Source organism: Microtus oregoni, unplaced genomic scaffold, assembly GCF_018167655.1.
Source record: "Microtus oregoni isolate MIOR12 unplaced genomic scaffold, Mior012 000009F_ref0000495, whole genome shotgun sequence".
NCBI lineage: Eukaryota > Metazoa > Chordata > Mammalia > Rodentia > Cricetidae > Microtus > Microtus oregoni.
The window spans coordinates 34,864,515-34,890,201 of record NW_024543068.1 but is presented as its reverse complement, the minus strand read 5'-3'; the positions used below and the strand labels follow the sequence as shown (position 1 = coordinate 34,890,201).

Below are 25,687 nucleotides of genomic sequence, written 5' to 3'. Positions count from 1 at the left end.
ACTCAGAAGGTGTTTACCAAAGAGCCAGGTTTAAGTTTCCACAACAGGTTGTAGACTGGATATTTTTTTAAGCATGTTACATTCAGAATACTTTCTTAAATGATTTACTGCTCTTTTTATGTGTATTGTTGTTTTGCCTACATTTATATTTGGTGAGGGTGTTGGATTCCCTGGAACTCGAGTTATAAAACAGTTGTGAGCTGCCACGTGGGGGAGTAGGGATTAAATGCTGGTCCTCTGGAAGAGCAGCCAAGGCTCTTACTGGCTGAGCCATCTCTCCAGCCTATGGACTGGATTCTAACTCCGAAGGCTTGTATTTTATTAGCATATGCAAAATGTCACCTGAGTGATATCTGAGCACGATTTCCATTTCCTTCGTGTGTTCCTCCCAACCTCTCTGCTTTAAAATTACATTTACTCAATGACATCCGCTGTGTTTCTGAACTTCTGCTCAGGCCGCACCTGCTCTCACTTGGTCTAGTTACAGGGCGATGCACAACACTTCCTTACTTTCAATAGCAGTAACTGCTCAAGCTGAAAATCACAAATCCCAGCACAAAAGCCCTTTCGCGAACCTCCTTAATGTGATAACAATTTTTGGCAAGCACTTTATTACCTAGTATTAGCATTTTCCAGGCATTGTTTTATATTACCTAACATAAATTCAACATAACATAAAGTTGGCACACAACTTTAATCCTAGCACTTGGGAGGCAGAGGCAGGTGGATCTCCTGTCAGTTCCAGGCTGCCAGAGTGAGACCCTGGAGACCCTGTTAAACACACACACACCCTGAAATATCATTAGAATGCAGACTTAACAAACTCATCTTTTTAAAAGGGTGACATAAGATACAAAAGGCCATCCTAAAGAAATGTCACGTTTTTCCAAAGATTTATAGCAGTGAAAGCTATTTTAATAATTCCTCCTGGTAGAACAAAAGCATCATGTCACTTTCACATAGCACAGCAAATATTTTCCTATAGTATCTTGAAAGGCTTTCCCTAGTTTTGTTTTTCTGTATTCCCATTTTAACCTCCTTATTGCATTCCTAATTGAAAAACACACAAATTGCAAATAAATTTAAGCTCCTTAGTTATTTGTTACCATTGTTCCTCTCTACATTTCAGTTGTAAAATATTTTACATATGTATTTATTCCATTTCATTTTTCGGTATGGGTGTTTTGCCTGCATGTGCATCTGTATATCATGTGTGTGTAGTGCCTGTCGAGGCCAGGAGAGAGTAGTGGATGCCCTACAAATGGAGTTACAGATGGTTGTAAGACAGTGGTGAGCCGCTGTGTGTGTGTGCGTGGGTGTGGGTGTGTGCGAGTGCGAGTGCGCGTGTGCGTGTCTACGTCTGTACAGGTTCTCTGAAAGAGCAACCCACTGGTTGCTCTTAACTTCTGAGCCATCTTCCCAGGCCCAGTTGTAAAATTTTCAGTGAAATGAACTGAGTAACAAATGTTATGCTCTTGGGGAATAAACTTCCCTGGCCTTTAATTTTCACATCAGTTAGATGAGAAATTTGAGCAATAATACTATAGGGTCTAAGAAACAATTAAAACCATGTGGACTTTTGAAGAGCCTGGAAAGAAGAGATTTTAAATGCATTTATATTTAAATTTCTTTAAGCGAATATACCTAGCTGCTCGCGGCTTAGGGTGGGAGTGTGTTAAGACAGGACCAGACAGAAGGTGAGGTGAGAAGATGAATTCACATCCCTCTAGTCTACCTCTGCATTTACTGTGAATCTTACTCTTCCTTTTCCACAAACAGTAAAGCTCCACCGACAGAATGGATGCCCGAGTGCACAGTACTGCTCCGCTCCGAAAGGCGAGCATTAGGAACGGGCCCAAGGCATCAGCTTTCCCCGGTACTTTTCTCCTTAACCTTTCCAAGGCCCAAGGCCGAATCACGGATGATGTAGTCACCTGGGTTCAAAGTCTAGGGCAGTCCTGATGAAGTCAAGAAACGAACCCGGAGGGCCCAGGGCCCAGAAGCCCTGGGCAGGGATGGTAAAGCCTGTCATCCAGGGGGTGCGGGTGGGTGCAGGGCCAGCTGCTCGGACCGCCCTTCTGCACCCCGCTCCCAGGCTTCCACCTGAACCAGGAGTCCTGGAGATGGAGATGAGGGCGCTCGGTCGCCGTGACAGGCTCAGCGCTCTCGGGTCAGCGCTGGGCCACACAGCCTCCGGCGCTCCTCGCCCTCAGGCTTGGGGACAACGAGGACAGAGCCAACACCGTCCTAAGACCCCGCTGCCCGCCTCCCAGCCCGGGCGGAGCAGAGGTGGCAACGACGCCCGTCCTTACCACCGGACCTTCCAACGAGCTCCGCGCCAGTCGCAGCCTCCGCCTTGCAAAGTCAGTCTCCTCCGCCGCCCGGGAGCAGCCGTGGCACCGCAATCAGGGGCGGCACCGCCCCGCCCCCGGCCTCCAGGACGGCCTCGGCCTGGACAACATGGCTGGTGCCGCCTCTGCCACGTCAAAGGGGCGGAGGCGACGCGGGGCGGGCAGCGGAGGGGCGGGGCGAGAGGAGGCAATGGGCGGGGACAGTCCCGGAAGGGGCGGGGCGCTCAGTTGGTAATGGGCGGGATGAGTGGCGGAAGAGACGGACCGGGGGTAATAAAGAGGGTGGGGCGAGCAAAGACGTCCCTGAGTGGCCCAGGCAGAGGGCGGGGATAGTTCAGGAAGGGGCGGGGCGAGCGGCGGAAAGGCTGTAACCCGAGTAATAAGGAGTGGGACGTGGCGGAAAGACACCGCTGCGAAGCTGCAGATCTCGGGAGTCGGGGAGTCATGTTAAGGTTAAAATACGCGACAGGGAGCCGTGCGGCCGTAGCTCACAGGCCTTTAATCCCATCAGAGGGAGGCAGAGGCAGGCGGATCTCTGTGAGTTCGAGACCAGTCTGGTCTACAAGAGCTAGTTCCAGGACAGGCTCCAAAACCATAGAGAAACCCTGTCTCGAAAATCAAAAAAAAAAAAAAAAAGAATAGCATGAGCTGCACACCACTAAGATGCTCTCCGAAAAAAATAAAATAAAAATTAAGCTCTCCCTGGAAACAACCTAGATGCCCTTCAATGGAAGAATGGATGAAGAAAGTATGGAATATATACATATTAGAGTACTACTCAGCAGTAAAAAACAAGGACTTCTTGAATTTTGCATACAAATGGATGAAAATAGAAAACACTATCCTGAGTGAGGTAAGCCAGACCCAAAAAGAGGAACATGGGATGTACTCACTCATATTTGGTTTCTAGCCATAAATAAAGGACATTGAGCCTATAATTAGTGATCCTAGAGAAGCTAAATAAGAACAGCCGGGCGGTGGTGGCGCACGCCTTTAATCCCAGCACTCGGGAGGCCGAGGCAGGCGGATCTCTGTGAGTTCGAGGCCAGCCTGGTCTACAAGAGCTAGTTCCAGGACAGGAACCAAAAGCTACAGAGAAACCCTGTCTCGAGAAATCCAAAAAAAAAAAAAAAGAAGAAGGTGAACCCAAAGAAAAACATATAGGCATCCTCCTGAATATTAACCTTTATCAGGCAATGAAAGGAGACAGAGACCCACATTGGAGCACCAGACAGAAATCTCAAGGTCCAAATCAGGAGCAGAAGGAGAGAGAGCACGAGCAAGGAACTCAGGGCCGCGAGGGCTGCACCCACACACTGAGACAATGGGGATGTTCTATCTATCGGGAACTCACCAAGGCCAGCTGGCCTGGGTCTGAAAAGGCCTGGGATAAAACCGGACTCGCTGAACATAGCGGACAATGAGGACTACTGAGAACTCAACAATGGCAATGGGTTTTTTATCCTACTGCACGTACTGGCTTTGGGGGAGCCTAGGCAGTTTGGATGCTCCCCTTACTAGACCTGGATGGAGGTGGGTGGTCCTTGGACTTCCCACAGGGCAGGGACCCTGATTGCTCTTTGGGCTGACAAGGGAGGGGGACTTGATTGGGGGAGGGAAATGGGAGGTGGTGGCGGGTAAGAGACAGAAATCTTAAATAAATAAATAAAGCTCTCCATCCCTCCACTTTGTGTCAATTTCTTCCCCCGCAAAGCCGGAAAGGCACCACCCTCGTCAAAAGATTGTTAAGATTTAGATGAATGTAATGTGCTTCAACCAGTGGTTGAATTCTTTAGAACTCTAAAAATGATCAGTACAGCATTAATTTAGACACTATTCAATGCTATAAAAGTTCATCCTCGGTCCCAGCTCCCTACCCAAGCTTCAGAAGAGAAAATGAAATTAGGTTTAAAAAAAAAAAAAAAAAAGACCTAGAAATTCTTTCGGAACCACTTCCGTTAGCTTCATTTCACCGCCGGAGCCATAAACTTGATGCAACCAGCAGGTTTGCGTGGCTCCGCCCCCCTAGGCCCGTCCCCGCCCCGGAGGTCGCCGGAGCTCAGCATCAGCTGAGCGCAGGCGCAATAGGGCTTGGCGGGTTTGACTACCATGGCGTGGGTTCAGGCCGAGTCTGCGGTGGAAGAGTTGATGCCACGGTTGTTACCTGTGGAGCCCTGTGACTTGACGGAAGGTTTCGATCCCTCGGTGCCCCCCAGGACGCCGCAGGAATACCTGAGAAGGGTGCAGTGAGTGATGTTGCCCTGCGCGAGTGGGCATAGACCTGGTGTCGCGCTTGACCCGCAGTGTGCGACAGAGTCCCTTCTCTGTTTGGGTTCCTGTCTCGGGCGGTCTGGGAAATTTAAGATCCCTGTATATACAACCTACCGTGGGCAAATATGCCTTGAACTTGATTGCACGTTAAAAGGTGTGCTCTTAAATCTCTTTTAATTTAGGCAGTGTCGGGCGTTTTGTTCTTTTGTTGGGAGTCTGAATTTTATTTGCGATTTCATAATGAAGTAACATGCATCTATTGCACTGCACACGAGACACGAGCAAAGAGCAATAATAATAAGTTTCACACATGTACTGCTTGTAGGATCGAAGCGGCTCAGTGTCCAGATGTTGTGGTAGCCCAAATTGATCCAAAGAAGTTGAAGAGGAAGCAAAGTGTGAATATTTCTGTGAGTTTTACTAACCAAATGGGACTCTTCTAATCACACACAATCAAATGACTGAAGATTTTCTATCTTATCAAGAAAATCAGTTATGGCCTGACAGTGGTGGTGCACATCTTTAATCCCAGCATTTGGGAGTTTGAGGCCAGCCTGGTATGCAGAGCTAGTTCCAGGATAGTTAAGGCTTCACAAAGAAACCCTGTCTCGCAAAAAAAAAAAAAGAAAAAAGAAAAAAGAAAAAATAATAAATTAGTTACGGTGTGTAGGGTAAGGTTAGATTGCTCCCTACAAACTTAGACATCACTTGCAGGCTCACAAATTTTGGTTTGGATGCCAGCCTGCATTATGAGACCCCTCTGAAAGTGTAAATGTGTGTGTCATTTAAAAGATTACATACACACACCTCGAAAAAATACTTCAATTGTTTACTAATGCGGACCTTTACAAGTAAAATATGAAGGAATGTTTTACTGGCTATACCTTTATAGTTATTATCAAACTGGTGCTTGGTGCACATTCTCCATTTGACCTGGTATTTTCTCAGAACGGAAACACAAATGTCGTAGCATCTTTCTGTCCTTTCCGTGCAGACTCTGGTCTTTATTCGTTTGCTTATCCTGCATACTTTATATTAAGCAGTTAGGTTGCGCTGGATACTAGGAACACAGCAGAAGATAATAGAGGAAAGGTGTCTACAGAGAAGGCATGTTGGTAAACACTTGTAATCCCAACACTTGGAGGTAGAGACAAGAGTGTTGGGAGGTCTAGGTAATTTTCTATTATATAGAGGGTTTCAGGCTAGCCTGGAATATATAAGACCCTCATCTCAGAAGGAAAGAATGAGGGAAGTCCCCTATGCCTGTACAGTAACAGTTTCCTAAAGGACACAGAAAATAACCAAATAATTACGCCATCTGGTCATTGCATGAAGAAAATGAACAGCACTCAATTAATAAAATGACTGCAGGCCTGGAAAGATGGCACAGTGGTTAAAAGCCCTGGATGTTCTTCCAGAGGATGCAGGTTCAATTCCCAGCACCCACGTGACTACTCACTACTATCACTAAGCTCTAGTTCCAGGGGTTCTGATGCTCTCGTTTCACCCCTTCAGGTACCAGACCTGCACATAGTACACAGATATGCATGCAGACAAAACATGCACACAAAATAAATGAAACTTTTTAGTTAAAAATCTCTCAGCACTAGAGAGACAGGCTGGCAGACCTCTGTGAAGTTCGAGGCTAGCCCAGTGTACACAGTGATTTCCAGGACAACCAAGGCCATGAAGGGAAACCTTATCTCAGAAAAATGGAGGGGGGGAGGTAGGCGGTTGCTGAGATCAGGTATTTTTTTGTTTGTTTGTTTTGTTTTTTTAATTTTTGAAACAGGGTTTCTCCATAGCTTTTGGTTCCTGTCCTGGAACCAGCTGTTGTAGACCAGGCTGGCCTCGAACTCACAGAGATCCACCTGCCTCTGCCTCCCGAGTGCTGGGATTAAAGGCGTGTGCTACCACCACCCAGCTTGAGATCAAGTTTTTGGGTGTTTTTGGAAGGCTTTTGATAAATTTTTTGTGTTTGAGGCAATTCCTTTAATGTTTATAATATGGATGCTTTAATTCAGGCACTATAAGGTTTTATATAGCTTCACAAATTTTTACTTGATGGCACATGATTTCATGTAAACTTAGCTTTTTTCAAATTTACCCAATTGTTTTATTAGAAGACGATGCCTGGTCACTTGTTATCTGTGTGCTGTTTTAGGAAACAAGAGTAAGGTTAGGCACACAGGGTATTTAACTACTTCGTCTGAGAACTCCTGGGGTCGTGATGCCGTCACCATGCCCACTCTTACCCCCCCCTCAAAAAAAAAAGGTTTTAAAAATGTAGATTTTTTTTTCAAGTCAACTATCTTTGAGTTTTGGGATACATTTTTGACCATTCCAAAATTCTTTATTCTCTCTTCTTTGTTTCTCCTCACTATTATAGAAAAATAGAATTAAGTTATAATCCTTTAGATTCATATCCTTCATATTTCATAAGAACTTCACCTCCAACATTCAGCCCATATTTTTCTAAGTAAAATGACAAAGCATCTCTCTTTTTTAAAAAAAATGATTTTGTTATTTTTTACTTAAAACGCATTTGTATTTTGCCTGCTTGTATGTCTGTATAAGGGCATCAGATCCCCTGGAACTGGAGCTACAGACAGTTTTCAGCTGTAATATGGGTACTGGGAATTGAACCTGGAACCTTTGGAAGAACAGTCAATGCTATTAACCACTGAGCCATCTCTCCAGCCCCAAAAGATCTCTTTTATTAACTGGATCATAGATGTAAAGTGAACTACCTGCCTTTCTGCTCTAATAAAATGGACCTTTATTCTCTTAAATAATCTTATCATTCACTAAAACGTATTTACTCTTCTTCTTGATTTTGCTCTTACTCTGCATAGGCATAGATTCTAGTTACAGCACTGAAACAGCCTAACATCTGTGACCTGATTTCCAGCTTTCAGGATGCCAGCCTGCCCCAGAAGGTTATTCTCCAACACTTCAGTGGCAGCAGCAGCAAGTGGTCCAGTTCTCAGCTGTTCGACAGGTAAATGTCCCCTTCAATCAAATTAAACTTCCTCAGATGTACTTCTGTCCTTTGTCTGTAATTGAAATAATTATAAATACTCAAGTATTTGTGAATTACTTACCAAATTATTCTAATCATCAGAATATATTTGGCATTTATGTATTTTTTAAATTTTAGGGCCGGGCAGTGGTGGCGCACGCCTTTAATCCCAGCACTCGGGAGGCAGAGGCAGGCGGATCTCTGTGAGTTCGAGACCAGCCTGGTCTACAAGAGCTAGTTCCAGGACAGGCTCCAAAACCACAGAGAAACCCTGTCTCGAAAAACCAAATAAATAAATAAATAAATAAATTTTAGGGTAGTTGAAATTTTGTAGAAAAACTTGTTTCTTTTTAGTTTTTCGTTCTCTGAAGATGATTAACTTTGCTTCCTGTAGAGTGTGAACAAGCACAGACATCACTGGAGATCTCAGCAGTTGGACAGCAACGTGACAATGGTATGTGAGCTTCTCCGCTTCCGTCACCCAGCGTGTGCCTGTGAAGTAATCCGTAGTCTAGTCTTTAAAGAGTTAAATGCTTAGTCTATATTATTTTTATTTTCCTACCTATGCCAATATGTGTGTATATCAGTTTGCTATAGTAGTAGTCTGAGTCAGTGTTTAGTTTTTTCAGAGAGGGTCCCACTACATTGCCCCAGCTGATGTGGAACTCATTATGTAGACCAGGCTAACCTTAGACACAAGGGTTTTGCCTGCTTCTGCCTCTGGAGTGCTGGAATTAAAGGCATGCACCACCAAGACTGGCCCTTGACTGTTTGATTCACCTTATCTTGAGAGACTTAGGATATGTGAAAATGGTCAGGAACAAAATAGAGTATTACTGCTGTATCAGTTCTGCCGAAATAATAAGTAAGGCTGAGAAGTTAGGCTGTGTCCTTAGGATTATAGCCTAACAATATCCATAAAAGACTGTCAAATTACAATCTTACACAAGACCACCACCACCTTATACAGAAGGACTTCTGAGTCAGGAGCAGTGGCACTCTCCTAAATCCCAGCACTCTGGAGGCTGAAGCTGGAGGATCATAAGTTTGAGGCCAGCGAGAGTAATTTAAAGGTCAGTCCGGGCTTATAGGATAATCTTATCTCAAAAAAGCAAGTAAATGCAAACCTCTACCAGGACTTCTGCCCAGCTGCTCTTTGTTTGCCCTCAGACTTCTTTTTCAGAGTTTGCTCTGGTCCTTTCCTCCACCTCCCTAAGTACTCCTATGGCTTCCTATGTGTTTATTTTTCCTGCAGTGCTAGGGATTGAACTCAGGGCCTTGCATATGCTATGTAGTTCTTATCCCTAGCCCTTGATTTCTTAAAACAAGTTTTGCTATGTAGCTCAGCCTATCCTTAAACTTGGAATCCTCAAGCCTCTACCTCCTGAGTGCTGGGACAGGCATGTGCTGCCGTGCGGGCATCTCTGTTTTTTTCATTTAGGTTGACAAATGATGACTGTGTGGCCTCTCCAGGCTTTTAAGGATTCTTCTAAACTGTTGCTTTTTTAGAATGTAAATACATTTTCAGAATTTAAAGACACTGAAGGGGGGATTATTAGATTTTCTTGGTGAGATATTGATGTCATGCAATGAACATATTTATACTGCTTCACGGTAACCTGTGTAATAGTGAAGCCTGTGATCCATATTGAGATATTTCTTTCTGTGTCATAGCAACTTAGATATAATTAATTAACCTCCTAAAATATTAGCAGTTAAAGATTAGAATTAGGGAAGAGATGAATACCATTGTTCTAGGCAATTTTCTCCAATCATTTAGAGAATCACACATTTAAGAAAGTGGCAAAAGCTATTTATCTTCTGAAAGAGAAGAAAATACACTCCTTTTTTTAAAAAAGATTTATTTGTTTATCATGTATACAGTGTTCTGTCTGCATGTATGCCTGCAGGCCAGAAGAGGACACCAGATGGATTACAGATTTTTGTGAGCCACCATGTGGTTGCAGGGAATTGAACTCAAGACCTCTGGAAGAGCAGCTAGTGCTCTTAACTGCTAAACCATATCTCCAGCCCCAAAAATGTATTCTTTATGATCCAAATCCCCCTTTATAAATAGACCAGGCAGGGACCAGTGAGGTGGCTCCGTTTGTGAAGGCAATTGATGACCCAGTGTTTAATCTTCAGGACCCACATGAAAGGAGAGAACTGACTCTTTCAAGGTGTTCTCTGACATGTACACGCATGAATGAATAGTAGAATTGGTTTGAGTTTTTGGAAAAGAGGACGTCGAGTTAGAGTTCACTATGCAGCTTTAAAGGTCACATCTCCAACAGCAGTCACAGCCTACAGTTCTCGCAGTTAGTCCCAGCATAGGGGTCTAGAGAGTGTACACAGTTATGTCCATAGCTAGCACCATGTCTTTGAGTTGGGGTAATCAAGATATAGGGGACCCTCAGTTTCCTTTTTTTTTTTTCTTGAAAATGAGCCAAAATTTTTATTTATTCCTTGCATTTGAAGTTTCCCTTCAGTGGCATCTTTAGCCTCGCTTGTTTTTATGATGATCAGTGTAAAAATAAATAAATAGAAATAAGTAATTTTTTTTCTTTCAGCCAAAATCTGAAGATGAAGAAGGCTGGAAAAAATTTTGTCTGGGTGAAAGGTTATGTGCTGAAGGGGCTCTTGGACCTTCTACAGATGAAAGCCCTGGGATTGATTATGTCCAAGTAGGTGGTGACCTAGATGAACATAAGCAGTGACAGACATGCAGACATTGACTAGTAGACTGGAGTTACCACAGCCTGTTTGTGTGTGCCTCGTGACCTGAGAGTGGCTCGCTCTCTTCTCACAGGTCATTACAAACAAAGCCGAGTGTGACTAAAACGCATTGTGACTGACAAAGACTAACTACTGTCTGATTCTGTGTAGGAAATACTAACCAACTTCCCACCTAGTTCATTGGCTTAGACAGTATCAGCCCACTTTCTAATTTACTGGGCTCATATTCTCTCGTATGTTAGTTTTTTTTTTTTTTTTTTTTTTTTTTTTTTTTTGGTTTTTCGAGACAGGGTTTCTCTGTGGTTTTGGAGCCTGTCCTGGAACTAGCTCTTGTAGACCAGGCTGGTCTCGAACTCACAGAGATCCGCCTGCCTCTGCCTCCCGAGTGCTGGGATTAAAGGCGCGCGCCACCACCGCCCGGCCTCGTATGTTAGTTATATAATGATTTTGTGAGTTAAAAGATTCTGTTATGGAAGGTGGAAGGGGTTTTATTTTGGGGCGGGGTCTCATTGCTGGGACTGGCCTTGATATTACCTTCTTCCCGCCTTAGTCTTCTGAGTAAGCTAGGATTATGCGTACATTGCTGTCCTGTCTGCCTAGGATTCAGGGTTTGCTGGTTTGTTTGGTTTGGTTTGATTTTTGTGAAGCAGAGTTGGGAATTAATAAAGGGCATTTTTAATCTGAATTCAAAGCACAAAGAATAGTAGAGAAAGAGGCACTGAAAAAAAATGCATGCCCTGGGGGGCTGGAGAGATGGCTCAGAGGTTAAGAGCTCTGGCTGCTCTTCCACAGGTCCTGAGTTCAATTCCCAGCAACCACATGGTGGCTCACAACCATCTGTACTGAGATCTGGCGCCCTGCTCTGGCGTGCGGGCATACATCGAGGCAGAATGTTGTATACATAATAAATAAATAAATCTTAAAAAAAAAAAATGCATGCCCTGGAACGTAGGTGTGTACTTCTCAAGAGCTGCTTTGGTTTTCTTCGTTTTGTTTTGTTTTGAATGATTGAGCATGGGCTAAATACTAAGTTATAAGTAGTTATTGATAAATTTATTCTACAGATGAAATATTGAGAGTATTTTAAAATTTTTCATAACTTTGTGGAGGATATGGAGACAGAGTCTTGCCCAGGGCTGACCTGGAAGTCACTGTGTAGCCCAGGATGGCCTTGACCTCATAATCATGGTGGAATTTTCTAGCCTTTGTTAGGCACAAAATTTTCCAGTTTGACCAGAAGTAAATGAAGCCCGACTTGTGCTGACATTAGTAAACCCCAGTCTCCTTTTCTCTTCCAGATTGGTTTTCCTCCCCTGCTTAGCATTGTAAGCAGAATGAATCAGGTAAGCATCCTCAAACAGTAACTCAGTCTTTTCTTGCAGTGTATATGAAAGGGTTTGAATCCACTTACTCAGCATTTACAGTGTACAGGGTCTTGTCCTAGGCCCTGCAGTGATTCTGATTGTATTTCTATGTGAGAGAATAATGTTAATGGCTGTTTTATAGCTGAGCAAACAAAATTTTATCAAGTAAAAGGATCCCGTGACAGATGGCTCTTGTGTTCCTGATATGGTACTAACGTGTTCATTTGTGTACATTTAATTATGTGTGTTAAGCCTACATCTGAAATTCAGTACTTGTGGCCAAGACACAGTTCTAGTTTTAAAGGACCTGTCTCAGCATAGTTAGTGAAGGTTAAGATACATAATTTATTGGATAAAATAGCTAATTTATTAGACCGAATGGGAAAAACAGATAGAATTTTATTCATTAGTCATTTAGGAGAGGAGATTTTTATTGCCAGCTTTAAAGCAAATGAAGCTGTCAAATCAGTGATTGAGCCTTTAACCCCAGCACTCAGGGTGGATCTCTGATTTCAAGGCCATCCTGGTCTATTGAACGAGTTCCAGGACAGCCAAGACTACACAGAGAAACCCTGTCTCAGAAAGGAAAGAAGCTGGTAGTCATAGTTGGGTTTTTTTTTTTTTTAAGTACCCAATTCTCCACGCATTGATGATTTCATCTGTGTGATTTTAAAACAGCCTTCTCTAGCTAAGTTTGCTTCTCTTTAGAGTTGGTTTTCAACTTTGTTTGAATTGGTAAGTAAACTAAAGGCTCATTTTGTAGGCGTATTTGAAATTTTTTACTAGTGACAAACTAAATTTAAAGCCTGAGTTAACACTCGAGACTGTAAGACTGTTTCTCTGAAAAGACTTTGCATCAGGCTTGTGCTCACACTGGGAGGCAGAGGCAGCAGGATGACCACAAGTATGAGACCCTCTGCTCTGCGTTGTGAACCCGGGCCAGTCAGGACCACATAGCGAGACCATGTCTCAAACAAAACAAAAGACCAGTTGCTAGCTACTGAGGGTTTTCTCTGGAAGCCTAAAGAACAAAGCCACTTTAACCTTCCAGCTGCTTTTTAGCTATAGTTAATGAAGCTCATGTCGAACTTGTCAGTGTTTTATCTCTAATGTCGCTGCCTGCCCCCACCCCACTGCTTTTTATTTTATTTTATTTTATTTTTTTTTTTAGGCAACAGTCACTAGTGTCTTGGAATATCTGAGTAATTGGTTTGGAGAAAGAGATTTTACTCCAGAATTGGTAGTATTACATCTTTTTCTTTTCGTTATGCAAGCAAAATTATGTTTACTTATATGAGGTGTAACTGGGGTATTTATAGTTACATATGTGTATGCATGTATATGTATTCATGTGTTCTGCAATATAAAATCCAAATCTTGTTTATAAATAAGCACCATATTTTCCTCATTAAGAAGGTCATAGGGACTGGGATTACCATGGCACCTGTCTGTGAATTGTAGCACTTGAGAGGCAGATGTAAGAGTTTGAGGGCAGCCTTAGCTCCATAATGAACTGTAGGTCAGTCTAGGCTACAGAATAAGACCTTATCTCAAAAACACAAAACAGGGGGCTAGAGAGATGGCTCAGAGGTTAAGAGCATTGACTGTTCTTCCAGAGGTACTGAGTTCAATCCCCAGCAACCACATGAACTCTCACAACTATCTACTATGAGATCTAATACCCTTTTCTGACATTCAGGCAACATGCAGACAGAACACTGTATACATAATAAATAAATAATAATTAAAAAAAATATAAAACGGGAGCCAGATGGTGGTGGCGCAAGCCATGAATCCCATCACTCAGGAGGCAAAGAGAGGCAGGTCTCTGTGAGTTTGAGGCCAGCCTGGTCTACACAGTGAGTTCTAGGACAGGCTTCAAAGCTACACAGAGAAACCTGTCTTGAAGGAGAAAAATTTTTAGAAATGTATTAATTATACATTAATATGTTTATAAATTAAATTAATATGTATAAATATATAATCTATAATATAGTAACATATGAAAGAATATATGTAAAGTGTATCTATATCTATAAAATATATTTAATATATGTATATGATGCAGGTTTTAAACGTGGGTATTAAGAGAAAAAAACTTTCTAAAGAAAATTAATACTCACCAGGAACCTGGATGTGGTCTTCTCTGAGAGTCACTCTTTCAATCTTCAGGCAGGTGTAGTAGCACATGTAGTAATGAAATCCTAGCACTGAGGGCAGAGCCAGGCAGATCACTCATGAGTTTAAGGCCTGCCTGGACTACATAGCAAGTCTAAGGCCAGCAAGGTCTACAAAGTAGGCCCTGTCTCAACAAAAACAATTCTTTAGCATATTTTTAATGAGATAATACACCCCAGTGTGGTGATACACACCTTTAATCACAGCATTGTAGAGGCAGAGGCAAGCTGGAGACCAGCCGGAGATACATAATGAAACTTTGTCTCAAAAAACAAAAATGATTTTGCTTATAATTGATAGCCTCAGAACAAGGCATGGTATAAGATCCCCTTTAATCCCAGCATTCATGAGGCAGAATCAAGTAGATTTCTGTGATTTCCAGGCCAGCCATGGCTACACAATGAGACTGTATCCACAAAAAAGGTGGAGAGAGACCTAAACGATAGTACAAATAGCAGAAATGAGTTTGTTGGGAATTGGGTGCTATTTTAAAGGAGCTAGTGGTCTAGGTCTGTGGCTACAATACAGAAGAACTATCATTTGATTTATTTGTCCCTTGATTTGTTCATAGCATGTAAGCAGATAACAGCATTAGGCATTTAGAAAAGCAGATTAAATAGGTGCTTCATTGTTTATTTATTACTTCTTAATTTTTACTTAGGGAAGATGGTTTTATGCTTTGCTGGCTTGTCTTGAAAAGCCTTTATTGCCTGAGGCTCATTCACTGATTCGACAGCTTGCAAGAAGATGCTCTGAAGTTAGGCTCCTCGTGGTGAGTTACGGTGTATATTTCAGATTCTAACTGTCTACTCGTGTATATGGTGGGAGAGAAGATCTCAGTGATATATGAAGTAGAAAAATGTGGGATTAGCCAGGCGGTGGTGGTGCACGCCTTTAATCCCAGCACTCTGCCAGGCAGAGGCAGGCGGATCTCTGAGTTCAAGGCCAGCCTGGTCTTCAAGAGCTAGTTCCAGGACAGGCTCCAAAGCTACAGAGAAACTTTTGTCTCGAAAAATTTAAAAAAAAAAATGTGGGATATGTTATTAGTCGAGAATAAAGCGGCCACAAAAATAAGTCTCAAATATACTAAATTAAATAATGTAAAGCCAAATATGGTGGGCAAGACTGTAATCCTATAACCTAGGAGGTGGAAAGGGGAGTAATGCAGTTTAAGTCCAGCCTGGGCTATACAAAAGACCCTCTCAAAAAAGGGGGCAGGGCTGGAGAGATGGCTCAGCGGTTAAGAGCATTGCCTGCTCTTCCAGAGGTCCTGAGTTCAATTCCCAGCAACCACATGGTGGCTCACAACCATCTGTAAGGAGGTCTGGTGTCCTCTTCTGGCCTGCAGGCATACATGTATACAGAATATTGTATACATAATAAATAAATATTTTTAAAAAATGGGGGGGAGGAGCAAGCATGATGGCATACACCTTTAATCCTAGCACTCAGAAGGCAGAGGCAGGTGGATCTCTGTAAGGCCAGCCTAGTCTGCAAGTGAGCTTCAGGCCAACCATGGCTACAGAGTAAGACCTGTCTCAAAAAAAAAGAAGACGCCGGGCAATGGTGGCGCACGCCTTTAATCCCAGCACTCGGGAGGCAGAGGCAGGCGGATCTCTGTGAGTTTGAGACCAGCCTGGTCTACAGAGCGAGTTCCAGGACAGGCTCCAAAGCCACAGAGAAACCCTGTCTCAAAAAAAAAAAAAAAAAAAAAAAAAAAAAAAAAAAATCAAAAAAAAGAAGAATGTGGAAAAAAAGTACAGTGAAGATTTTTTCCCCCAGGTAAAGGAAGTGTGAAGGTACACAGACAAGATCTAAAATGGCCGAGTCCCAGAACTTCGGCTCTGATGCTCATGACTTCTATCCTCCTCTTAGTCTGTTTTGTGCTGCGATAGCAAAGTGTCTGAAGCCGGTGTTTACTAAGTACGGGGGAATCGAATCCAGGGACCTGAGTGTGCTGGGCAAGCACTCTCCCAGCCTGAAAAGAAACTGATTTTAGTTCAGTTTTGGAAGCTCAGAGGCCCCATCTACTACCTTACAGCTATATTGTGATATAGTGGGGAGGCTCACCTAACGGGAGTGTATGTATCAACCCCTGTTGTAGTGCCCATAAACCTAGAACCCTTGGAAACAGCATTAATTTTTTTTTAACCTGAGATAGGGTCTCTCCACGTAGCCCTGGCTGTCCTAGAACTCATTCTGTAGACCAGGCTGACCTCCAATTCAAAAGGTCGCCTGCCTCAGGTTCCTAAGGGCTGGGATTAAAAGCGTGCGCCCCCACTGCCCCATCATTAATTGTTAATCTTTCTGAACAGCATCTTTCTTTAGATAATGATCTTGGACTGATGACCTGAGTTTGATATACTGGGAAATACACACACACTAAATAGAAACATAATTAAATAAAATCTGCATGGTGGTAGTACATGCCTTTAATTCCAGCATTTAAGATGCAGAGGCAGGAGAATCTCGGAGTTCAAGGACAGCCTGGTATACAAAGTGAGTTCTAGGACTATTACACAGAGAAACCCTGTCTTGAAAAACCAGTAAAATAAAATAAGAGATTGTAGCTGGGGCTATAGCCTGTTGATTACAGTGTTCATCTAGCATGCACAGGGTTCTAGCCATAGCACTGCATATTTTAAGTGTGATAACGCAAGCTTGTCAGCACTGGGGAGGTGGAGGCAGGAGGATAAAGGACAGCCTGGAGACTACATAGGAATTTTAGGCCCCACTGAGCTACATGGAACCTAAGCCTGAGAGTAAAATAAAGGGCCTCTTGTTAGTAACTAAAGAATGCAGATACCTGGAGGCCCCCAAATTGGTTTTCCAACACCAATTGGCCAGCCCTGAAATTGTGAGCATAGATAACAGTATATGGACTAAGCAGATTGTGTGTGTGTGTGTGTGTGTGTGTGTGTGTGTGTGTGTGTGTAAAGAGGAGAAGAAGCCATGAATTTAAGAGAGTAAGATAGGAGTACTTGGAAATGATTGGAGGGAGGAAATTTGGGATCAGGGAAAATAATGTGTTTATATTTAATTTTATTTTATAAATAAAAGATGGCCCAGATGTAGTGACATGCCTTTAAGCACTCAGGAGACCAAACAGACAGGTCCCTGTCTACATACACAGTCAAGTGTACATAAGGAGTTCCAGGCCAGCTGGGAGTATACAGTGCAAACTTGCCTCAAAAAAAAAAAAAATACCCCAATGTTTTCAGGGAATATGTAAGTTCAGTTTTCTTTTGTCTGTCCCTTTTGAGGACAAGGCTGGCCTTAAATTCACAGCTCCTCCTGCTTCTGCCTCCCAGTCTCTGCTGTCCAAGGCGTGAGTCAAACACCAGCATCCATGTTTATTCCATGTAGTGATGGCTATCACCTAATAAAATTTTCACATTTTCATCTTAAAAGGAAATTTATTAAGGAAAAACTGTACTTTTTCTGTTTTCCAGGGCAGTAAAGATGACGAAAGAGTTCCTGCTTTGAATTTACTGATCTGCTTAGTTAGCAGGTAAATTAGGAGATCTGACTTCCTGTTTGTTATCCACATAAGGTAGAACATTCATTTTCAGTTGCTGTATATTTTTTTCTAGTATGTTTAATTTCATTTTCTTTTTTTAAAGATAGATATCTTCTTTTTAAGATTTATTTATTTTATGCAAGTATTCTATCTGCATGTAACCTTTATGCTAGAAGAGGGCATTAGACCCCACTAGACATGGTTGAGAGCCACCATGTGGTTGCTGGGAATTGGACTCGGGACCTCTGGAAGAGCAGCCCTTGCTCTCTCAACTGCTGAGCCGTCTCTCCAGCCCTTCCTTTATCAGTACTGGGGAAATAACCCATTGTCTTGTATGACAGGCGAGGGTCTACCAGCTAAGCTGCTTCTCCATTCCTTGTTTGATTGAATACCTTGTATCAGGGTTTCACCTGGATTTATTTGGAAATATATTCTAAATCTAAACAAAAGGTACACATTGATTTAAGGTCTCTTTCTGGACATGTTTTTAATCGTTGATCAATGGTTTGTTATTATTGTTTGTTTGCTTTGTCCTATTTTTGCTAGCACCTTTCTAAAGCTTCATAAATAATGCTTAACTAAATACCCAGATGCCATTCCCTTCCATAGACAAGATAGGATTGGAGAATACACATATGCTGACCTGAACTGAACTTCTAGGGGTTTTTCTTTGTTTTGTTGTTTTGTTTTGTTTTTGGTTTTTTGAGACAAGGTTTCTTTGTCTAGCTAGTCCCTGCTATCCTACAATTTACTCTGTAGAATAGGCTGGTGTCAAACTGAGACATCCCCCTGCTTCTGCCTCCCAAGTGCTGGGACTAAAGGCATCCACCACTGCTACCCAGCTCATCTAGTTTCTTGGTCTATTAATAATTACACTGTTTAATATACTTAATTTTACTGAGTACTTTATATCACGCTTTTTTCTTAGTGTTTCATAATAGGTACTCATTTAACCCTACACCATTGATTTAGAGATGAAGAAACTATGGCAAAAAGGTGAAAAGTAACTTTCCTCCTTCCTGAACATCACAGATGTAGTATGGTAGATAGCATCCAAACCCAGGCAGCTTTACTGAAGAACTCAGCATCCCCCTCCCTCGCCCCATTTTTTTCATGTGTAAGCTGTTTTCCCATCAGGTAGAAGGCTGTAGTTTAATCTCTTTATTATAGAGTTGGGAGCTTTTACTGGTACAGGTAGTGCTATACTTGATATGAATGCATATACTGAATTCCTTTTATTACTAGGTATTTTGACCAGCGTGATTTAGCTGATGAGCCATCTTGATAGAGCTTAACTCCTGGGGATGGAAGATAGTTCGTCGAAGGCGGCCTGAGTCCGAGGAAGCATAATGCCAATTTGAGAACAGAGTGCATCACTTCTTCAACACTCTGTGAAGTGTTTCATCTTAATCTGCAGCTCAAGTTGATATTCAAAATGTAGACAGTATTGAAACAGCTAAGGAAAAGCCCACGGGGTGTCTGATGAACAGTTGGGATAGTTTCTTCAGTCATGTGCATTGAAAATAGATCAAGTGTGACTTATTACTTAAGCAGCTTGCATAAAAACTGATGAAATTTTATACCGGTCCCTGGTGCTGTTTCATTGTTTGTTTACAAATATTCATATGTATTTATGTTAAATGTATTTTGACTACTCAAATTTTGTTTGACTCTTGAACAAAATAAAAGACTGTGGGTGTCCTTATAATTAGAATTCATACAGATGAAATGGCAAATATGTTCATAGTCAACAAAACTAACTAAATGTTCAGGTTTAAACTCAGTCATTTAATTGTACCACCAGATCTTTCTAGCAGATCATTTTCAGTAGTGTCCTAATGATGGTACGAACTTGTAGTCCCAGCATTTGGAGGTCTAAGCCAATTTAGGCTACATAATAAGACTCTACCTCAAAAAAACAAGGGAGTAGAGATGGATGATGAGCAGTTAGGAGCACTGCTGCTCTTGCAGAGGACATACGTTCAGTTCCCAGAACCTGCATAGCAGCTGCCAACCATCTGTGCCATCAGTTTCATAGCATCTTGCGATAGACCAGCTCAGACAGGACAGGGTCTCAGGAACAGGTGGGTAAGGAGTCAGCAAATGAAAAACAGACCCAAGACTCAAAGGAATTGCATCTGAATGCATCTTTACTAGGCATGAGACTCATCCTTATACAGAAAAAAATTGCTTAACAGCATGTATTGTTTTTTCATGTGATACAGATTATTAGAATAATTATATCAGATACATGAGAATAGAATTTCATCAGACAGATGTCCCTGGGGTGAGTCTGCGGTTGGTCATGCTAGACATGGCTTGGCATTAGCTACAATATAAATCTTTATCTAGGTCATGAGTTTATGGCATTTTGAGCTAAGGGCAAGCGGTTCTGGTTAACAGTCACAGGGTCTACAGTCTTTTTATATTTCTGTCATCTATGCTGAAGAACTTCTTTTCTTCTCCTCCATATTTCTAACTCCTCAAACCTTCCCCAAAACCAGTATCAAGAAGTTACAGGCAGTTATCTCTCTCTTCTTATCCCATTTTTGCTGAATCTGTCTTAATTGCTTAATTAAGTTTGCCTTTTGTTCTTTATTTACTAAGCACCAGATTAAACTTGGAAACCTTTTTGCCTTGAATGTTAACCCATCTTTCTCCATTAGCATCATGTACTCCTATATATGGCAGTGTTTCATCAATAGACTCTGGAAACGTAAACATACTATCTTCCCTTCCAGAAGAAACTAGACATAAGCAGGTAATGCCAAAGGTGCAAGGGCTCCGATGCAGGAAGCACAGCACACACACACCTTCTCTGCGGGCACTCTTCCTTGAAGTTTGTGCTACAGCCTACGTGAGATATCATACAGACTCCGCAGGAGGTGGCATGTCAGGATCTTATATCGTGGACTGCCCTCCAGGTGCCGGGCATGCATACTGGATTACATAAAAACAAAACACTTCTATACATTAAAAATAAACAAATCTAAACAATAAAGTCTAAAAACAAGAACATGCACCACAGCTGGACCTAAAGCTTCACATTGTGGGGCTGGAGAGACGGCTCAGCCGCTAAGCGCACTGCTGCTCTTAGCAAGGTCCTGAGTTCAGTTCTCAGCAACCACATGATGGCTCACAATGATATATAGTATGTATAGTACAATCTGATGCCCTTCTCACATAAAGGTGTACATGCAGATAGAGCACTCATATACATAAATAAGGAAGGATGCACTGGGAACTGATGATACGATACAGATGAAGTATCAGTTACGGTTTGTTTGTTTTAGTTTCTATAGCTAGTAGCATAAAGCTATATATACTACTTACAGTAAAATTCCTGAGTAGGTAACATTTACAAAGCAGTTTTGCTTATGCAGTGGCTTAAGAGATAATAAACTATTACCTTAATTACTCCACTAGCAAGCTAAAGGATTGTTACTGCTAAGACAGGATGTTACTCCATAGTTTAGCCTGACCTGGAAGTTACTCTGTAGTCCAACATGGTCTCAAGTTTGTGTGAATCTATGCCTCAGTTTCCCAAATACTATAACAGTTGTGAGCCACCATACCTGATTTGGCGTGAGGATTGTGAACAAAAGTGAGAAACCATTTATATAATTTGGTGTAGGGATATTTTGGGTGCTGGAGACAAATAGAAGTAAACATTTTGAACCATAAGATCTTTGCACAGTAACCCCACGGGTATTTTCAGGACTCTAGAACTGTCCGCACCCTTCATCCAGCTCCTGACTTCTCATAACAGAAGTACAGTTATTGTGGAGGTAATTAATATCCACTGTGTTGGTCTGAAGAAGATGGTCCCCATAGGCTCGTATAGTTGAATGCTTAGGGTGTGGCATTAGGAGGTGTGACTCTGTTGAAGGAAGTGTGTCACTGAGTTTCAAGAGTTCCAGTGTCTCTTCCTGCTGCCTGCCCATTCCTCTCGGCTCCTACTTCAGCACCAAGACACACAAAATGTAAAGGCTGGCCGGGCGATGGTGGCACATGCCTTTAATCCCAGCACTCGGGAGGCAGAGGCAGGCGGATCTCTGTGAGTTCGAGGCCAGCCTGGTCTACAAGAGTTAGTTCCGGGACAGGTTTCAAAGCTACAAAGAAACCCTGTCTCGAAAATCAAAAAAAAAATAAAAAGTAAAGGCTGGGTGTCAAAAGCCGTGGAGAACAACTCCACAATTTATTTGTAACTTTTATGCCTGGAGCATTGATGTTAACTGTTTGTATGTATACTTCTATATATAGTGCAGTATTTTGTAACAATATGGGGGGCGTGTTTTTTTGTTCTTTTTTTAAGATTTATTTATTATATATACAGTGTTCTACCTCCATATTTGCCTGCATGCCAGAAGAGGGCACCAGATCTCATTATAGATGGCTGTGAGCGATCGATCATGTGGTTGCTGGGACTTGAACTCAGGACCTCTGGGAGAGCAGCTAGTGTTCTTAACCTCTGGGCCATCTCTGCAGCCTGACAATTTCTTATTATACTTTTACTGTGTGTGTGTGTGAGAGAGAGAGAGACAGAGAGACAGATATTTGGGCTTTTGAAGATAGGATTTCCCTGTGTTCCCTTAGTACAACTAACCTCTTGTCACCTTGACACACAAATATCATTATTAGCCACAACCTTCCCTTTTCCCTTTCTTGTTCATCCCCAAGATCACACAGTAAATAGTAATGTAGATATATGATTACAAGATCTCTGATGTGACATCGAAGGGATCATAACCCACAGATTGAGAACTACTAATATAAAGTACTTTACAAATTTTAAAGTCCCACAGTCTTCTTAAAAATTCACTTAAAAAGTTTAGTCTCTTTAAAAAAATAATTCAAAAAAAAAAAAAACCAAAGTCGACAACTGTGGACTCTATAAAATCAAAAAGGCAATTCAAGGGAAGAACCAGGGCATAGTCACAATATGAATCCAAATGCCAACTGTGTGAGTAACTCAGTGTCCGATGCCTAGGATCCACTCACAAACTTCTGGGCTCCTCCAAAAGGCCTGGGTCACTTCTTGGGCTCCACCCACTGTAGCCCACACAGACTGTCTTGTCTCCTAAGCTCAGGCCAGCTCCATTCTACTGCTGCTGCAGTTCTTGACGGCTGTCCCATGGTACTGGCATCTCCAAAATGCTGGGATCTGGTTTTTTGAGACAGTTTCTCTGTAACATCCTTGGCTCCTTGGCTGTCCCAGAACTCACTTTGTAGACCAGGTTGGCTTCAAATTCACAGAGATTCACCTGCCTCTGCCTCTTGAATGCTGGTATTAAAGGTGTGCGCCCCAACACCCAGCTATGAATGAAGTACAATCTTGACCTCTGGAACACGGCTTTCATGTGCTGATTTATCAAACACTTCCCAGATTTCACTTCAGTGATGCCGGCCTCTTCTTAATCACTGCGAACTTCTCAGCTCCAGCTGACCAGCATCAAGTATCGAAGCAAAGCAAAGGTTTCACTTTAGTGGTTCTGGTATCTTGTAATCATAACCAGTCTTTAGCCCCAGATAACCAGAACCACAGATTCTTTTTTTTTTAATATTTATTTATTTGTTTATTATATATACAGTATTCTGTGTGCATGTATGCCTGCAGGCCAGAAGAGGGCACCAGACCTCATTACAGATGGTTGTGAGCTACCATGTGGTTGCTGGGAATTGAACTCAGGACCTTTGGAAGAGCAGGCGATGCTCTTAACCACTGAGCCATCTCTCCAGCCCCCAGAACCACAGATTCTTAATTTAAAATATGCAGTGGTCTCGAAGTGCAACTTCCCAGAAAGACTTGGAGTAACTCTCAAACTTCTCTGGAACTTCATAAGCCAGGCCTCCCTCCATTGTCTGCATTTCTCTCAATAAAATACTTACCTTCCAAGCTCCCACAGAACAGTTCACCAAGCTTTGAACACTCAGTGGCTTTTCTATCCCGAGAGTTCCAAAGTTCTTTCACAATTCTCCCAAATGTGAGGTCTGTCACAGCAATACCCTACTCCTGGTACCAATCTCTGTCTTAATTAAGGTTACTATTGCTAGAGACACCATGACCACAAGCAACTTAGAGAGGAAAGGATTTATTTGACTTGTGCTTCCATATCACAGTTCATCATCAAAGGAAATCAGTGTAGGAACTCAAGCAGGGAGGGAACACAGAGGCAGGAGCTAATGCAGAGGCCATGGAGGAATGCGTATTCCCTAGATCAGAGTGCTTTTTTTGTTTTGTTTTGTTTTGTTTTGTTTTTTGAGATAGTGTTTCTCTGTGTAACAGCCCCAGAACTAGATCTATAGACCAGGCTGGCCTCGAACTCAGAGATCCTCCTGCCTCTGCCTCTCAAGTGCTGGGATTAAAGGCATGTGCCACCACCGCCCAGCTCTTCAGAGTGCTTTCTTACAGAACCTAGAATCACCAGCCTAGGGATGTCCCCACCTATAGTCACTAATTAAGAAAATGTCTTATGGGCCCCTCTGCTTACAGCCCGTTCTTAATGGTGGCATTTTCCCAAATGCAGGTCCTTCCTTTCAGAAGTATAGTTTGTGAAGTTGACATAAAACTAGCCAGCAAGATATTACCAATATTGGACTCAAATTTGTAGCCTTTTCCAACTTCAGCATCCTGAATGCTTGGATTATAGGCATGCAACATCATACCAAGCATCCAAACCTATTTTTATTATGCTCTGTTTTTAATCTTTTGAAATAGTATCTCATGTGCGTATCACAAGCTGGCCTAAAACTTATGTAAAGAGAATGAGCTTGAATTCCTGATCCTTCTGAGTGCTGGAATTACAGACGTGTGCCTCCATACCTGAATTATATTAGGGGTTTTTTTTAAGATTTATTTATTTATTATATACAGTGTTCAGCCTCCATGTGTGCCTGCAGGCCAGAAGAGGGCACCAGATCTCATTACAGATGGTTGTGAGCCACCATGTGGTTGCTGGGAATTGAACTCAGGACCTCTGGAGCAGTCAGTGCCCTTAACCTCTGAGCCATCTCTCCAGCCCGAGTTTGTTGTTTTTTTTTTTTTAAATATTTATTAAGTATACAATATTCTGTCTGTGTGTGCTCCTGCAGACCAGGAGAGGGCACCAGACCTCATTACAGATGGTTGTGAGCCACCATGTGGTTGCTGGGAATTGAACTCAGGACCTTTGGAAGAGCAGGCAATGCTCTTAACCGCTGAGCCATCTCTCCAGCCCCCGAGTTTGTTGTTTTTGAAGCAAATTTTTAATAACTCTGCCCAGGCAGATTAATGATCTTATGTCTCAACCCTCTGAGTGTTAGGATTACAGGGATGTACCAATAATTATTTTTAAGGTTCCAGGCTGAGGCTAAGCAATGTATGGTAGAATCATCACCTGGTACATGAAACTAAGTGAGGCTTAAGGTGCCATGGAGACCCAGAGATGTTGGAGATTCCAAGACCATAAGATATCAACAAAGGAAAGCCGTGGACATGGAGTACTGCTGGCCCAAGAGAAGTCAGAACATGTTGCAGTCTACCCAAGTTCTTTGGAGTGGTCATGATTCCTCAGATGGGAAATGTGTAAGTGGAGGATATGGTGTTTGCCCTGCTAGGTTTTGGTCTTGCTCAGGTCTGTCTTTTCTGGATTTGCCCCCATTCCTCCCTTTTGGAATAGGAAGATTTATTCTGCCATTCATTATATGTTGCAAATATGTAACTCATGTTTTATGAGGTTGCCTTGACTTTGGACTATGGGACAATTATGAGAATACTAAGGATTATGGGCATTTGCAAAAATGAATTAAATATATTTTGTATTATAGGATGAAAAGAATTTTATGATTTAAAGTAATTGTCAGGTTTTCAAGTGGACAAGGATTGGAGATTTTGACAATCTTCATTGTCAGTATGACTGGATTTAGAATCTTAATGAAAACAGTGACTGGCTTATTTCATTTAACATATATTTGCAAAGTTCATCCATGTTGAAGTATGGCAGAACCTCCTTTACTTTTTCTTTTAAAGTCTCATATAGAACAAACGGGCTAGTTTCAAACCCCACAAAGACTACAGTTGGTGTCTACAATGTTCTGATGAATGGCTTTGAACTCTTGATTCTCCTGCATTTAGCTACCAAGCTCTGGAATGCTGTGCCCCATCATGTCCAGTATGTGGTGCTGGGGTGACACCCAGCTTCATGCATACAAGACACATACTCTACCAACTCTGCTATATCCATAGTTCCAGAAATTTTCTTAAAGG

The 25,687-nt window shown here is 42.2% G+C and overlaps 2 protein-coding genes across 3 annotated transcripts in view; one reads left to right on the top strand and one right to left on the bottom strand.

Moving 5' to 3' along the window:
* Positions 1–2,469, bottom strand: part of Sec23a (SEC23 homolog A, COPII coat complex component) — a 53,715-nt gene extending 51,246 nt beyond the window's left edge. The window contains exon 1 of the mRNA XM_041658497.1: positions 2,313–2,469. The gene's annotated coding sequence lies outside the window, so the exon portion shown is untranslated. The remainder of the gene's footprint in view (positions 1–2,312) is intronic.
* Positions 2,470–4,446: 1,977 nt separating this feature from the next.
* Positions 4,447–20,070, top strand: Gemin2 (gem nuclear organelle associated protein 2). 2 transcript variants are annotated; one of them, XM_041658377.1, is made up of 10 exons: positions 4,447–4,597; positions 4,948–5,032; positions 7,534–7,623; positions 8,039–8,098; positions 10,215–10,328; positions 11,679–11,723; positions 12,916–12,984; positions 14,584–14,694; positions 17,375–17,475; positions 18,688–20,070. In XM_041658377.1, exons 1-9 carry the CDS (start codon positions 4,461–4,463, stop codon positions 17,435–17,437), a joined length of 774 nt encoding a protein of 257 aa, XP_041514311.1. In that variant the 5' UTR covers positions 4,447–4,460; the 3' UTR covers positions 17,438–17,475; positions 18,688–20,070. The 2 variants fall into 2 exon arrangements, with proteins under 2 accessions (XP_041514311.1, XP_041514310.1); XM_041658376.1 differs by having other exon boundaries at positions 17,375–17,433; positions 18,688–20,067.
* The last annotated feature ends 5,617 nt before the right edge of the window (positions 20,071–25,687 follow it).